The 17,303-nt window shown below is 43.0% G+C and overlaps 1 protein-coding gene across 8 annotated transcripts in view; it reads right to left on the reverse strand.

The window, feature by feature from the left end:
* Window positions 1–17,303, reverse strand: part of cntrl (centriolin) — a 162,990-nt gene that overhangs the window by 61,891 nt on the left and 83,796 nt on the right. For all 8 annotated transcript variants that reach the window (XM_068012358.1, XM_068012354.1, XM_068012356.1 and 5 more), the window contains exons 16-21: window positions 16,175–16,320; window positions 15,822–16,029; window positions 14,755–14,934; window positions 5,772–5,933; window positions 5,503–5,619; window positions 160–304 (exon numbers count right to left, since the gene is read on the reverse strand). In XM_068012358.1, the coding sequence (XP_067868459.1) occupies window positions 160–304; window positions 5,503–5,619; window positions 5,772–5,933; window positions 14,755–14,934; window positions 15,822–16,029; window positions 16,175–16,320 (958 nt within the window). The remainder of the gene's footprint in view (window positions 1–159; window positions 305–5,502; window positions 5,620–5,771; window positions 5,934–14,754; window positions 14,935–15,821; window positions 16,030–16,174; window positions 16,321–17,303) is intronic.

Consider the following 17,303-nt stretch of genomic DNA (forward strand, 5'->3'; position numbering starts at 1 on the left):
AGTTACCTTTATTTGATTCCCTATTCCTTCAACGTATTATAAGTTACCACTGCTCAGCAATGCAGTCCCTCAGGTCTTTCATGAGTAAAACAATTACCCTATTACTTACACACACACACTGGACAAAAAATATCAAGATCAAAACAATTTGCAACTTACCATCTCTGGTCTGATCCAGATGATCCTGGAGGTGTTTCAGTTCTGCCCGTTGTCGATTTAGAGCTCGGTTTAGTCTATCAATTTCTAGCTGTTGGCCATTTATGGTATTTGCTCCAAAGTCAAAAGTTTGAATTTCATCCAGAATCTAAAAAGGGCAGTCAAAATCCATAAATTAGATATGGTATAAAGTGATGTATTATAATCACGGCACACAAGTAACTAATTACTAATGAATGTAATAAGCACATGAGGGAACACAGATTTGGAAAAAAGAATGGAAGTTGATTTTGCAGCTGTAAAAGTAGTTCCTCAAAAGTCAGAGTCGAAATATTGCTGTCATGACAATGTAAAAATGTTCATTAAAATCTGCTGAAAAATAGTTAAATGTCCTCTCCTCTCATTCACTGTAGCAACATAAAGCTAATTAAATTAAAATAAAAAAGTCAAATCCTTTGCTGTTATAAAAACAGCAAACTTGAAAGTAAAGCATGCAATATTGTCTTTTTCATCTCTAGTACCTAAATTCAAATCCGGTTTGGACAGATTAGATTAAGATCTATAGTTTCAATTGGCTGTTTAGGCGGTAGGGTCATTGTTAAGCCTCAGTCTGGTTTTCAATGGTCAAGAATACACGGCACATATATGACCTGAATTCAATAGCCTCTGCGAGGTCCATGTGATATAAATGTCTGAAACAATACTCGGTAGTTTGATTATATATACAAGATCCCACCATGTTTGGGGTTGCAGCAATACTAGACGAAAAGATGACAAATACTGCATTCTCCAATAATGTGGATCAGCTACAAGATGCACTGCAGCAACCTGCCAAGGTTCCTTCAACAGCATCTTTGTTACGCTCACGTGACGCACAGCAATTAAAAATATAGGACTAAAACTGAAGAGTTATAAAAATCAACTTTTCTTTTAAAAAGTGGACAATGTGCTGGAAGAATGGCCACCAAAGGTCAAATGACCTGGCCCTGTATATTCAAAATGTCTTACTGTCTGGTAAGAACAAAAGGATACATTCTAAGTTAAGAGGTGCCAATTACACCCATCAAGAGACATCTTATGAATTGAATGGGTTCTTCTGAAATAAAGAAGGTATGAAATAGCCACATCCTGGCCCACTGTCATTCACCACAGGGAGGGAGATCTACATCACCTAACACAGGCAAGATGCGAGACCATTGTGACCTTAGATGCAGCTCTCTGGAGAGAGAGCGCGAGCGACAGAGAGAGGTGAGAAAGGGAGAAGGATCCAGGACAAACATCACAAAAGCCAATCCAGAGGAGCGCTAGGAGAAATCCAGCAAGCCAAGGAAGGTGCCGTGCTGTGAGTTTGACCCTTCAACTTGTGCAGCAGAGAACTGAAAGTGATCTCCCATTTTTCGATTGACAACACAGATAGCAGCCTCACTTCAAACCACGTACCCCTCTCCGTGTCGTTCGAGACACACACACATACGTGAGTGCATGTGTGGATGCAATTGCGACAATTGCGGGAATGAACATCGATCAATAAATAATTAATCTCCTGTTTTAGACCTACAAGAAAACCTGTCACTGTCTGTTTATTTGACAAAACACAAAGGATTTAAAGTCCTAGTAACAAAAACACTTGCTGTGGTCAGTTGAGAGTTGAACAGTGGGGACCACCCACACCCCTTACCACTTGGCCATAGCACCCAATACCAGTCTTCAACCACCTAGAAGGAGGGCGCAGGTGCATGGGAACACCACCACTAGCAAGTTCCCCTCTGAGTCACAATGTATCACCGTTCCTTCACTGTCGCTGGGTCAAAATCCTGGAACTCCCTCCCTAACAGCACTGTGGGTACACCGACACCATAAGGACTGCAGCAGTTCAAGAAGGCAGCTTACCACCACCTTCTCAGGGCAATTAGGGATGGGCAATAAATACTGGCCTCGCCAGTGATGCCCACATTCCACAAACGAATAAACGAGGTGTCTTAGACAAATATTACATAGAAATTACAGCACTAAAAAAGACATTCAATCCAGCTGGTCTATGCCAGTGCTTACAGCATAAATTTTTATTCATGTGTACATATCTAGCTTCCCTTTAAATACATCTCTGCTATTCACTTCAACTAGTCCATGTGGTAGCAAGTTCCACATTCTAACTCCTCTCTGTATAAAGAAGCTTCTCCTGAATTCTTTATTGGATTTATTCATGACTGTTATAAATTTATGATCCCAAGTATTGGATTCCTTCACAAGTGGAAACATTGGGTTGAATTTTCGCCACAGAGACGGGAAACAGGAGCCGGGTCTGTTTTGGGTCAGAATACAGCCTCTGGTCAGAAACTGATTAAAGTTCAGATTTTCACAGGGGTGAGCCCTTAATTGATATGGAGACAGGTTTCCTGTCCACTTCGAGCCAGTGGGGGCGGGAATAGAGGTGGGTCAGAGAAGTGTGGGAATCATTTAGATACACCATGGCAGCCATTACTGAGCCTGCTCGTTGTCCTGAGGGCAAGATCTGCAGTTTGTGTCGAAGATATCCACTTCACTGGAGGGAAGTGAGATGTCATGAGGAGCCTGAGGCCTGGCACACAACACAGGGAGGGCCCCTTCCCTGAGGGCAGCAGCAGAAGGCCATCTCATTGTGCAGCAGGGCATCTTTCTGTTCAGCATCAGCTCCCTCTGCCTCCAACTCCTCCTCCTCTCTCACCTCCTGGTCCTCTCCCAATGAGCTATCTCCTTCTAAGGCCTCATCACCCTCAAGGTCCTCACCTCTCCCATTATGTGGAAAGCACAGCAGACCACCACAATGATCAAGACCCTTGCAGGAGGGTATTGGAGGGCACCACCCAACTGGTCCAGGCACCGGAATCGCATCTTCAGAAGCCCAATGGCTGACACAATGGTTGGCTTGCTCAGCAGGAGGTGTTGGTTATATTGCCTCTGTGCCTCTATCTGAGGCTCCCTTAGAGGGGTCAGTAACCATCTTTTCAAGGAATTTCCTTTGTCCCCTAGGATCCATCCACACCTTTTGGGAGTTAAAGTGAAGATCTGAGGCAGCCTGGACTGGTGGAGGATGAAGGCGTCATGGCAGCTGCCAGGTAAACGAGCACATACAGAGAAGCAGCTTTTCTTGTGGTCCTGATGATGGATCTCACTGGCTTAACACTGGGTGCCTTGACGGCCACATGAGTGCAATCGAGGATGCCTTGCATCTGGGGGAATCCAGCAATGGTGGCAAAACCCAATGTTCTCTGTTCCTGCGAGACTGTGTCAGTCATAAAATGAAAGTACTGTCCAGCTCTGACAAAGATGACATCAATGACCTGCAAGGTGCAGTGGAGTGCTGCCACTGGCGAGGCGCTACTGAGCTGATCCTTGGAACGTTATGACCTCAGTGAGATCATTAACATGAAAAATACGAGATATCCACCTCCAGCCCAATTGAAAGAATTAAGCAAGATTTTACGTTTTAGAACTTTTATTATAACAAGTAAACTAAACTGAAATCCCTATTACCTGAATAGTACTTTGAATAGGATAGCTGATACCCTAGATTACAAAGAAAAGTATTTTCTTTACTTATTAAAATACTTGAAAACCTCAGACCACACTCATACGTCACACAGTCCTCTTTGATGGTGAAATCCTGTGTAGTTAAAAGTCCCAAACTCCTCCCATTAGCAATGGCTGGATCTCCCAGACCTTTTCAAAAATCAATGTCCTCATCGCTCATTTCCCCCCGAGCACTTCCAACCTGGACGTCCATGAATAAGGTGATTCCTGGTGATCCTGTTTGTCTTTTACTTCTCCACAAGCTTCAACTTTCAAAATAGGTTCAAGTCTCCGCAGCCTTTTACTGCATCAGGCTTCCAAGAACAGGTGTCCCTTCTTTCTCTCTCTCGAAGCTGCAACTGCTGGGTATCTTCTTTACAATCTGCTCTCTGGCTGCAACCACTGGGTTCCTTTCTTACAGCATGCCTTGAGGCCACAACCGCTGGTTTCCTCTCTTACAGCACATCTTCCTTCAGAAAATCTGTTACATTTATCTGGACGCAAAAGTCAATAGCTTACTGTCCTGTTCCAAAATGCAAAATCCAGAAGTCTGGTTTCACAGAGCCACCTGGGCCTTCCATTGTTCCCAGCTGCTAAAAGCTGCTTGGTACATTTGCATCTTCAGAATCACTGACTCCTTGTTTCATGACCCGAAAGTCTGGGAGGGCAAAACCCATTATTCTTCAAGCGCTACCCCTGCAGATCCTATTTTTTTTTTAAAAAGGCTTTGATCGGTCTTGTCTTTTAGCAGAGTGGATGTGAGGTCACTTGACCTTCTGGACTCCATCTTAAACTTTTAAAAAGCACAATTTTTGAAACATAATTGTGTCACAAAGTCCAGCGTTCATAACAGGAAGGAGGCAGAAGCAAAGAAATTCAAGGCTAAGGTGACTTTGACAGCTACTGATAGGGCATGGCGACCAGTGCTGCGAGGTGTCTGGCGACGAGGACACAGACGTCTGTGCCCATCTGTCTGGAGAGTCACAGTCTCCTGCGGCACTGGTTCTTGGACATCTCCAGGTAGCTCCGTCTTCAGCAGTTGATCGTACGTTGAGGGTTTGGCCTCCGTTGCCTTACTGCCATTCTTTCCTCTCCTGATGTCCAGGGTCCTGCCGTTCTTGCGAAGGGTGTTGCCCTTCGTCGCCACGGCTCCAAAATCTGACAGTTGTGCTCCAATTGCCAGCTGCAGCCTTCCTTCTGGCCAGATGGCCACCCAATAGTCCTTGGCAGCCTTGACCCCTGCTCTTCTTCCCCGTGATGCTGGGTAGTGGCGATCCTGTTCAAAGCCTGGATGCTGAGTGGCCACTCTCCCTGCCACCTGTGCATCACCGAGTGCTAGACCCACTTTGCCCCACTGACCCTCTTATGGGGCCTGGGTGATGCCCTGAGGCAGCCATGGCCGGCTCCCCACTCTTTACCTGCCTGCAGATAAACTGTTTCTGAAAGCATGGGTAACCTGTCCAGCCCTTTAAAAATTTGAACTTGAACTCCTAACAAGCTTTTAAACTATCTTAAATAAAAGCAAAATACTGCGGATGCTGGAAATCTGAAACAAAAACAAGAAATGCTGGAATCACTCGGCAGGTCTGGCAGCATCTGTGGAAAGAGAAGCAGAGTTAACGTTTCGGGTCAGTGACCCTTCTTCGGAACCAGTTCCTGTCTTCAGGGTGCCCCTGAAAATTCAGCCCAATATCTATACATCTATCCCATCAAAATTTCAAAGACCTCCATCCACTCGCGGATGTACAAAACATGTACAATTTCTGTAGTTGATGCGTCACAGTTCTTTTTCCTCACCTGGCTTTCTTTCTCCTTTAACAGATTTTGCAGCATATCAATTTCAGCTTCTGCCTTGGCAAGGTCTCGAGCTGCCTGAGTTGCCTCAGCCTGGAATTTTTCTGCTAATCGCATTTCCTAAAGAAAAAGTGGAAATCCACAGCAAGTAAAGTTAGGAGGGTGTAAATAATTTACATCTTTTAGCATGTTTTGTTACAAGGAATTTTGCTAAACTTGAAAACATGATTTCTAAATGCACGTAATTTTCTGCATTCAACAAAATATGTCACCTCTGTTCTTTCATGGTTAAGTTTTTGAACAGTTCCCTGAAGAACTTTCAGCTGGTCTTTGGCAGTGGAGAGTTCTCTGGCAGCCATCGTCGCCTTCAAGTCTTTCACATCTTTCTCGAGACCACGCAGTTTTAAATACATTCTTGCATCCTCCATTTTACTCTGCAATTAGTATTCAAAATAAGTTAAACCAATGTTTCTTGACTGTAGATTTTTAAAAAATAAAACCTATAAACTTGTATCTTCATTAATTTTGCAGAAATATAACTACTTTCACTTTTAATTCATTGCTTTAATTCATTCATTTCATTGAATAGTGCGCAGAAAGTGGGGAGAGGCTTCATTGAAAAGAGAGCGGGAGAGGCTTCACTGAAAAGAGTGCGGAGTGCAGGGAGAGGCTATCCTATCGGATCCTCTGTTCAGTGGAACGAGTTCGTTCAAGAAACTCACGTGTGACATCACAGGCAAGCAGGTAGGTGATTGGTTGGAGAAGAAGCTACCTGTTTGGTGAGTATCTGGTAAGTGGTTAAGGTCCATTCTAATCTTAACGTTTAAAATAGTAAAGGAACTAGTGGTAAACTTAATAAAATACATTAAAAAAAGGAAAATAAAATAAATAATTGAATAAAATAATTAAGTAGTTAATTAAAACACATTAAGGATGGTTGGACAGGTGATGTGTCGCGGCTGCAGCATGTGGGAGCTCCTGCATGCCAGTGTGATCCAGGGCAAACACATCTGCAGTAAGTGTCTGCGGCTCGAAGAGCTTCAGCTCAGTCATTGAACTGGAGGCCAAACTGCAGACACTGCGACACATCAGGGAGGGGGAAAGTTACCTGGACATTTTGTACTAGGAGGTGGTCACACCCCTTAGGATAGGGTCTTCTGATTTGGTCAGGGACAGGAGAGTGTGGCTGCAGCTGAGGCAGGTAAAGGGACCCAGAGGGCAGGAGTGCAAGAGCCTCAGCCTTTGCGATTGTCCAACAGGTTTGAGGTTCTTTCAGCTTGTTTGGATGAGAGTGGGGGCTGCAGAATGGATGAGCAACCTGACCATGGCACCATGGTACAGGACGGCATTCAAGTGGAGGGAGAAAAAAGGAATATAGTGGTAGTAGGGGACAGTATAGTTGGGGGATTGACACTGTTCTCTGCAGCAAAGAGCGAGTCCAGACAGCTGTGTTGCCTGCCTGGTGCCAGGGTTCTGCTCAGGGCTGAAGAGGAACTTACAGTGGGAGGGGAAGGATCCAGTCATCATGGTCCATGTAGGTACCAACGACATAGACAGGACAAGGAAAGTGGTTCTGCATAATCAGTATGAGGAACTAGGTACCAAATTAAGAAGCAGAACCTCAAAAGGTAATAATTTTTGGATTATTACCTGAGCCATGTGCAAATTGGCATAGGGCAAATAAGATTAGAGAAATTAATGCAGGCTCAAAGACTGGTGTGGTAGAAGTGGTTTCTGGTTCGTGGGGCACTGGCACCAGTACTAGGGAAAGTGGTGGCTATACCATTGGGACGGTCTACACTTGAACCGTGTTGGGGCCGGTGTTCTAGTGAGCCCCATTACTAGGGAAGCAGAGAGGGTTTTAAACTGAATAGTGGGGACAAGGGATCAAATTTGGGAAGATATGCTAAATCAAGGAGTAGAGACAAGGCAAGAAAGGTACTAATCTGGGAAATGGTAAACAGACTGTGACAGGAAGGGACACAGCGTACAAATCTAAGAATAAATCAACAGATAAGGCTACAGGTTACAAAAATAATAAAAGGACAAAACTAAAGGTTCTGTATCTGAATGCACGTAGCATTCGAAACAAAACAGATGAACTAAGAGCGCAAACAGAAATAAATAACTACAATCTGATAGCTATTACAGAGACATGGCTGCAGGATGACATAGTTTGCAACCTGAATATTGAATATTTAGGAAGGGCAGAAAGCTAGGAAAAGGTGGAGGGGTAGCTGTGTTAATTAATGAGGGATGACCTAAGTTCAGGAAACCAGGATGTAGAATCAGTTTGGGTAGAGATGAGAAATCATAAAGGCAAGAAGTCACTTGTGGGAGTGGTGTACAGGCCACCTAACATTAACCACACTGTAGCGTGGTTCTCATCCACAGCTGTTACAAAAATTTTTAAATTCACTTGTAACAGCCCTTCAAAATACTCCCACAGGGGATGCTGAGACCAGGTGGGCCCACATCAGAGACGCTATCTATGAGTCAGCTTTGACCACCTGCGGCAAACGTGCAAAGAGGAATGCAGACTGGTTTCAATCTCATATTGAAGAGCTGGAACCTGTCATAGCCGCTAAGCGCATTGCACTGTTGAACTACAAGAAAACCCCCAGCGAGTTAACATCCGTAGCACTTAAAGCAGCCAGAAGCACTGCACAAAGAACAGTCAGGTGCTGCGCAAATGACTACTGGCAACACCTATGCAGTCATATTCAGCTGGCCTCAGACACCGGAAACATCAGAGGAATGTATGATGGCATTGAGAGCTTTTGGACCAACCATCAAGAAGATCGCCCCCCTCAAATCTAAATCAGGGGACATAATCACTGACCAACGCAAACAAATGGACTGCTGGGTTGAGCACTACCTAGAACTGTACTCCAGGGAGAATGTTGTCACTGAGACTGCCCTCAATGCAGCCCAGCCTCTACCAGTCATGGATGAGCTGGACATACAGCCAACAAAATCGGAACTCAGTGATGTCATTGATTCTCTAGCCAGCGGAAAAGCCCCTGGGAAGGACAGCATTACCCCTGAAATAATCAAGAGTGCCAAGCCTGCTATACTCTCAGCACTATATGAACTGCGATGCCTGTGCTGGGACGAGGGAGCAGTACCTCAGGACATGCGCGATGCCAATATCATCACCCTCTATAAAAACAAAGGTGACCGCGGTGACTGCAACAACTACCGTGGAATCTCCCTGCTCAGCATAGTGGGGAAAGTCTTTGCTCGAGTCGCTTTAAACAGGCTCCAGAAGCTGGCTGAGCGCTTCTACCCTGAGGCACAGTGTGGCTTTCGTGCAGAGAGATCGACCGTTGACATGCTGTTCTCCCTTCGTCAGATACAGGAGAAATGCCACGAACAACAGATGCCCCTCTACATTGCTTTCATTGATCTCACCAAAGCCTTTGACCTCGTCAGCAGACGTGGTCTCTTCAGACTACTAGAAAAGATTGGATGTCCACCAAAGCTACTAAGTATCATCACCTCATTCCATGACAATATGAAAAGCACAATTCAACGTGGCGGCACCTCATCAGACCCCTTTCCTATCCTGAGTGGCGTGAAACAGGGCTGTGTTCTTGCACCCACACTTTTTGGGATTTTCTTCTCCCTGCTGCTCTCACATGCATTCAAATCCTCTGAAGAAGGAATTTTCCTCCACACAAGATCAGGCGGCAGGTTGTTCAACCTTGCCCGTCTAAGAGCGAAGTCCAAAGTACGGAAAGTCCTCATCAGGGAACTCCTCTTTGCTGACGATGCTGCTTTAACATCTCACACTGAAGAGTGCCTGCAGAGTCTCATCGACAGACTTGCGGCTGCCTGCAATGAATTTGGCCTAACCATCAGCCTCAAGAAAACGAACATCATGGGGCAGGACGTCAGAAATGCTCCATCCATCAATATTGGCGACCACACTCTGGAAGTGGTTCAAGAGTTCACCTACCTAGGCTCAACTATCACCAGTAATCTGTCTCTAGATGCAGAAATCAACAAGCGCATGGGAAAGGCTTCCACTGCTATGTCCAGACTGGCCAAGAGAGTGTGGGAAAATGGCGCACTGACACGCAACACAAAAGTCCGAGTGTATCAAGCCTGTGTCCTCAGTACCTTGCTCTATGGCAGCGAGGCCTGGACAACGTATGTCAGCCAAGAGCAACGTCTCAATTCATTCCATCTTCGCTGCCTCCAGAGAATACTTGGCATCAGGTGGCAGGACCGTATCTCCAACACAGAAGTCCTCGAGGCGGCCAACATCCCCAGCTTATACACACTACTGAGTCAGCGGCGCTTGAGATGGCTTGGCCATGTGAGCCGCATGGAAGATGGCAGGATCCCCAAAGACACATTGTACAGCGAGCTCGCCACTGGTATCAGACCCACCGGCCGTCCATGTCTCCGCTTTAAAGACGTCTGCAAACGCGTCATGAAGTCCTGTGACATTGATCACAAGTCGTGGAAGTCAGTTGCCAGCGTTCGCCAGAGCTGACGGGCAGCCATAAAGGCGGGGCTAAAGTGTGGCAAGTCGAAGAGACTTAGCAGTTGGCAGGAAAAAAGACAAAAGCGCAAGGGGAGAGCCAACTGTGTAACAGCCCCGACAAACAAATTTTTCTGCAGCACATGTGGAAGAGCCTGTCACTCTAGAATTGGCCTTTATAGCCACTCCAGGCACTGCTCCACACACCACTGACCACCTCCAGACGCTTACCCATTGTCTCTCGAGATAAGGAGGCCAAAGAAGAGGACGGGATACAAAGGAAGAAATAATGGCAGCTTGTCAAAAAGGTACAGCGATAATTATGGGGGATTTCAACCTACATATAGGCTGGAAAATCAGGTGGGCAGAGGTAGCCTAGATGAGGAGTATATTGAATGTTTTCGGGATAATTTCTTGAAACAGTACATTCTGGAGCCAACCAGAGAGCAGGCTAAACTAGACCTGGTATTGTGCAACGAGAAAGGATTAATTAATGACCTCATAGTTAAGGCGCCACTAGGTAGCAGCGATCATAATATGATTGAATTTTACATTCAGTTTGAGGGAGAGAAGAGTGGGTCCAAGGCTAGTATTTTAAACTTAAATAAGGGCAATTATGAGGGCATGAAAGCAAAACTAGCTAAAGTGAACTGGCAAATCAGGTTAAGGGATAGGTCAACAGAGATGCAGTGGCAAACATTTAAGGGGATATTTCAAAATACACAGAATAGATACATTTCAACGCAAAAGAAAAATTCCAAGGGTGGGAACCACCACGGTTAAAATAGTTAGAGGTAGTATCAAACTTAAAGAAAAAGCATATAACTGCACAAAGAGGGAGGCAGGTCAGAAGATGGGACAGAATATAAAAAAAAGCAAAGAATGATGAGGAAGGTAAAATTAGAGTACGAGAGAAAGCTAGCTAGAAATATAAAGACAGAGTTACTATAGATATTTTAAAAAGAGTTAACAAAGTGAGCGTGGTCCGATAGAAAGTGAGTCTGGGAAATTAATAATGGATAATAAGGAGACGGCAGATGAATTGAACAGATATTTTGCATCGGTCTTCACTATTGAGGATACAACTAACATCCTCGTATTAGCTAAGTCAGGAAATGGAAGGGAGGGAGGAACTCAGGAAAATTGCAATTACTAGGGAAGTGGTACTGAACAAACTGTTGGAGCTGCGGGCTGACGGACTTCATCCTAGGGTGTTAAAAGAAGTGGCTAGTGAGATAGTTGATGCGTTAGTTCTAAATTTCCAAAATTCCCTAGATTCGGGGAAGGTTCCGTTAGATTGGAAAATAACGAATGTAACTCCTTTATTCAAAAAGGAGGGAGACAGAAAGTAGGAAACTACAGGCCAGTTAGCTTAACATCTGTCATAGGGTAAATGTTAGATGCCATTATTAAATACGTTATAGCAGGGCATTTAGAAAAATTCAAGGTAATTCGGCAGAGTCAAGGTTTTGTGAAAGGGAAATCAGGTTAACCAATGTATTGGAGTTCTTTGAGAGAGTTACATGTGTGGTGGACAAAGGGGAACTTGTGGCTGTACTGTACTTAGATTTCCAGAAGGCATTTGATAAGGTGCAACATCAAAGGCTATTGCAGAAAATAAAAGCACATGGTGTAGGGGGTAACATATTGGCATGGATAGATGATTGTTTCACTCACAGGAAACAGAGAGTAGGCATAAATGGGTCATTTTCTGGTTGGCAAGATGCAACTAGTGGTGTGCCACAGGGATCTGTGCTGCAGCTTCAGCTGTTTAGAATTCATATAAATGACTTACATGAAGGATTGCTAAAGGTTTTGTTGCTAAATTTGCTGATGACACAAAGATAGGTAGGAAAGTAACTTGTGAAGAGGGCATAAGGGGGCTACAAAGGGATATAGATAGGTTAAATGAGTGGGAAAAGACCTGGCAAATGGAGTATAATGTGGAAAAGTGTGAAATTGTCCACTTTGGCAGGAAGAATAAAAAAACATATTATCTAAATGACGAGAGACTGCAGAGCTCGGAGATGCAGAGGGATCTGGGTGTCCTAGTGCATGAATCGCAAAAGGTTAGTATGCAGGTACAGCACGTAATTTGGAAAGCGAACAGAATGTTATTGTTAACGCGAGGGGAATTGATTACAAAAATAGGGAGGCTGTGCTTCAGCTATACAGGGCATTGGTGAGACCACTTCTAGAGTACTGTGTACAGTACTGGTCTCCTTATTTAAGGTTGGATGTAAATGCATTGGAGGCAGTACTAGGCTTGTATCCGCTGGAATTTAGAAGAGTAAGAGGCAACTTGATTGAAACATATAAGATCCTGAGGGGTCTTAGGGTGGATGTGGAAAGGATGTTTCCCCTTGTGGGAGAATCGCGAACTAGGGGTCACTGTTTAAAAATAAGGGGTCGCCCATTTAAGACAGAGATGATGAGAAATTTTTTCTCAGAGGATCGTGAGTCTTTGGAATTCTCTTCCTCAAAAGGCGGTGGAAGCAGTCTTTGAATATTTTTAAGGCAGAGGTAGATAGATTCTTGATAAGCAAGGGGGTGAAAGGTTATCGGGGGTAGATGGAAATGTGGAGTAATTAGTTCAGCCATGAACTTATTGAAAAGTGGAGCAGGCTCGAGGGGCCGAGTAGCCTACCTCTGCTCCTAACTTGAATGTTCGTATGTACATATGTTTGTGTGTTAAAGAACAAGCATGAATTTGAAACCTGAAGGATATTTGATATTCTCACATGACTGAATTTGTAAAGAAACCAGCAAACATTTTGGAGGTTACTAAAGGATGCATTTTAAATTGGTGTTGAATTTTTGAAGCTAGTTCAGTGAAAATATAATGCAAATCTAATAAATGTGAATTTATAATTATAGAGAAATGACAATACTATTCTCTGGATGATAGATTTTTCAATTGCCTGGGTATCTGATGTATTGCTCCTCAAGCACCATGTTCTGACCTTAATGTTGGATGGGTGTGTACATTTACTTCCCAAAATAGTGTACGATTGTAAAAAAAGAGAAATTTTCCAACCTCATCTGTCCTCAATGTGTGCATCGGTAGAGGAATTTGACAGAATGTACCTCCTCAGTAATAATTTTTAATTAATGATGTTTCTCTATCTACAGATGCTGCCTACCCTGCCAAGTTTTTGCAACATTTTCCGTTTTTATTTCAGATTTCCAGCATCCACAGGATTTTGCTTTTGTACGTCCTCATTAACATGATTTGTCATGCCTGCACCATCTGCAGCCTCAGGTCAGGACTGCACTTCTATGTAAACCTCAGAAATACAGGTAATGTTAATGAGTTAGTGACCTGGTAATCTGGGTCTCTGATTTTTCTTCCTGGCCTTTGCACCCAGGGAGCTGAGTGTTCCCAACAGCAAAGACCAGGTAAATCAGCAAACTTTGCACATGAGTGACAACAGCTTGCACATTATTGGAAACTCCCAGTCTATCTACACTTTCCTCCACCTGTGCTACAGAAACCAACACTGGTATTGCCCTCATCACCAAATCACACTTTGATCTCTCCCACATTCTCTGGCATCTTCTCTTCCTTTAAGCAGCTCACCTTATTCTGCCCTTCATACCTCACCATTAACATCCTCATTCTCGACCAGTCTCCACCCAGTTTCTCTCCTAGCTAACACCTCTCCTTTCCTCCCTCAGCCTCAGCACTGAGCAACTCCTCATCCTGGACGATTTCAATTTACCTTGCTTTCTTTCCTCTGATTTCACTACTCTAAATTTCTCCTTCAATATAAATTTGCTGCCTAATATTCATGGCCACCCATTCAATCGGTCATCTCATGTGGCCTATCTACACCCATAGTCTCGAACATATAAGGCAATCTCTGACCACTTCCTTGCATTCCTTTTCACATTAGATCCCCCTATTCCATTCCAACTGTATTTCCTTTTGTATTCGCCCTGGAAAAGAACTCTCAGTCTCCGTCGGCTCTATGCCCTGATCTCTAGTTTATTGCTCATCTCAGCTCAGGAGCTCTGAGCTCATTGTGCCCACGAGACCCACCTCCTGCTCCCTTGACCCCATTTCCACTAAAATACTTACCACTCTTCCCGGCTCCACGCTAACTGAACTGGTCACTCTCTTCGGGGTACTGTCCTCTCCCTTTCAATAGGTGCCATCATCATCATCCACTCCTCAAAACATCTATCTTAAACCTCTGACCTTGCAAATTCCTACCCAATCTCCATTTCTTTTCCAAAGTACGTGAACATGTTCTCGCTTTCCAAATTTGCCAATCTTCAATGCAATTCCATTTTTGAATCTCTCCAATTCGGCTTCCACCCCTATTGGAGCACTGAAACAGCCCTAGGTTACAAAAGACAATACTCTTGACTGGGACTATAGCGCATTTTCCCTCCTCACCACTCTGCAACCTTTAACACAGTTGACCATAGAATCCTCCTCCAACTCTCCTCCACTTCCGTTCTGCATTTAGCCATTCCTCCCAATCTCTCCCTCTTTGGCACACCTCCACCTTAAATGCTCTATATACGTGATAATTGTTGATGTGTTAATTCCCAAAGCAGGACACTTCTAAACCAAACCTAGCAAGTCATGTAAAAAGAAACTAACACTACTACATGGTGTAGTGGCAAATCATTGAGGAAAGGTACACAGAAAAAATGCACTATTATTTAGCAAACTACTACAAGTGATCTTTGGTTTGAATCAGATATATTAACCAAATTGGATGCATTCACTATTTAAATAAAATTCTTATTACCTTGTTTTCTTTATCTCCAAGTTCTGTTAAAAGTTTATCTCTATCTGCGTCAGCCTCCTGGAGCTGCTCATCAGTGAGAGTCTGCAACTCTTGCATGTTTCTCAGCTGCTCCTGGAGCCGCATTATCTCATTCTTCAGCTCCTGTGCCTTAGCTTCATTGACACCTTTTTCAGATTTCATCTACCACAAAAATCATAATTAGTTTCTGGAAGGTGCCATCAGAAATATTAGATCACTTGTGTCAAACTAGCAGAACACAGAAGCCAGGTGTACAGAAAGACAGTGAGGCTTAGGCAAATGTGGGTAAATAACTTAAGGAAAGAATGAATATTGTAAAATCAAAGGCATCTTTTTTGGCAAATAATGCAAGTACAAGTGGACAGTAAAATGCTTCTTGCCTTATCTGTTTAGTATCTTAATTTGGCAAGCAAAACTGAAAACCCCTCTGCCCGATTTTACAGAATAGGTTTTCAAGTTGGGATCCCTGGACTCTAGGAATCTGTGTGGTTAAATTTCAGGTAATTTTGCCATTGGATTCCAGTATTTCTTCGTATTTTTGGCTTACTAGCCTGTTGCATCTAATACCAAGCACTAAAAGCTTTTCTCCAATGCCAATACTGCGACACTGTTTTTCCAGAAGTTTAAATCGGTTACACAAAAGTGTGTTAGCATTTGCGGGAGGTCTCCATAAAGGGAAGGTTGAAAACCACTGGTTACAGATGTAATTGTTCCTTTCCTTTCCCATAGAGTTTGCAAATCTTATATTTAAACGTAGCTCAAGAAGACGAGAGTTACAAAACTACCTTTCCATATATCAATGGGTTCTCTCAGTGCTAAAACACCCTCACACTGTAATCTACCAGCATAACATTAATATATTCAATGCATGTGTAACAACTGCATCTTAGATGCAAACATTTCTGATAATTGTTAATGTATAGAATAAGGCTTAGTTAAGGATTTATCATTTTTTACAAATGTTCTTACTTTTAAGTTACTAACGAAAAGGTTTTTGCATATTTGTTTAATAATGTTATTTGATGTCTTTTTCATCAGCCTACAATTACCAGTGTCTCTGCCGCTTTTTCACAAGCAGTCTTGTAATCCTCCTGAGTATTTTTCAGTTTATCCCGTAATGCCATCATTTCCTGTTCTAACCTCCTCCGATGTTGTAATGCTTCCTCTTTTTCCTGTTGTGAGCGGCCCAAAATTTCATTCAACTGCTTCTGCAATCCTGCAAGATTCTTTCCCAAAGTGTCTCCTTGGTTATAAGGCCTAGAAATAAACAAAATTATTCCTCATTTCCCATCAGGAAACTCTGATGGGTGATCACTTAAACACAGAGTGTATTTTTAAATTCTAATGTAGCCAGAGTTCAAATATCACGCACTGAATAACTACAACATAGTGAAAGTCTAACCTGATTTCCTGAATACCAGAATCTAGTTTTCTTCTGAGCTCAGAGACACGAGAGGACACCTCCTCTGGACGAATCATGGTGTTCATTGCCTGATCCATGTGTGCCTGTAGCTCCTGAAGCCGTTCCTTCAAAAAGGAGTTATCAATCTGGAAAGACCACAGCATTCATATAACAAGTATCTATTATATTAAATGTGTGTTTAAAAATATATTTTGGCTAAATAAGGTTGCAGTTCTATTGCAAATAACAGGTTAAGATCTGTATCTGTGGAATGTGCATTGCTGCTGGTCACACAGAGGTCAGCCAAAATGGAGTGCTGATCACGTATAAAACTCCACTCCCCTTGGGGCTAAATTTTAATGATGACTTTCAAGGCGAGAGATAGGAATAGGTAATTTTCTCTTTTTGGCACCTTGTATCAGCACCAAGCAATGCCAGGTCTGGTAAAAGCCTGGGCTCAAATGCAAAGTAAAGCTTCCTTTGTTCTGCCCCAACAATATGCCAGAACTTCAAAGTCAAGTTAATTATGAACAATTTTAACGATGTGGACCTGCAATTAAGAGAGGAGAATCTTAATAATCGTAGATTTCAAGTGAAAGGACTAACTCACTACACTACAAGATATTATCTCAAACAGTGATACGCTATTTAAATTCAGTGCAGGTGTCTGCAAAAAAGTTTGAAAAATATATTTTGGCAATCATTTCTAGTTTTGTTTGAGCAGCAAAAAAATGTAATGTTATGAATAAACAGGAAGCTCTCCTGAACAGCTAGTGCAGTATTTCAATCAGCTGATGATATCACTGATAATTTCCCGTGCAGTAACATCCTCTTTGAATGTCTAGGATCAGGCCCATTTTTATGATGTCACAATAAAACAGAAATAGCAAACAATTCTGAACCAAACTGTAACAGCTGATGAATCCTTGACTATGGATGCTAAACACATTAGTTAAATTCATCAGTTATTTGGTGTTACAATGTAATTGCCAAATTAACACATGTAACAATTTATTTGTTATTCCTTGATATTGACGTGTAAAAAGATTTGGATCAAGTGTGAAGTGTAGCAGTAAAGCAGTAACTGCTAAAGGGATTCACATGGCACTTTATCTGCTTATTAGATATA

Source organism: Heterodontus francisci, chromosome 32, assembly GCF_036365525.1.
Source record: "Heterodontus francisci isolate sHetFra1 chromosome 32, sHetFra1.hap1, whole genome shotgun sequence".
NCBI lineage: Eukaryota > Metazoa > Chordata > Chondrichthyes > Heterodontiformes > Heterodontidae > Heterodontus > Heterodontus francisci.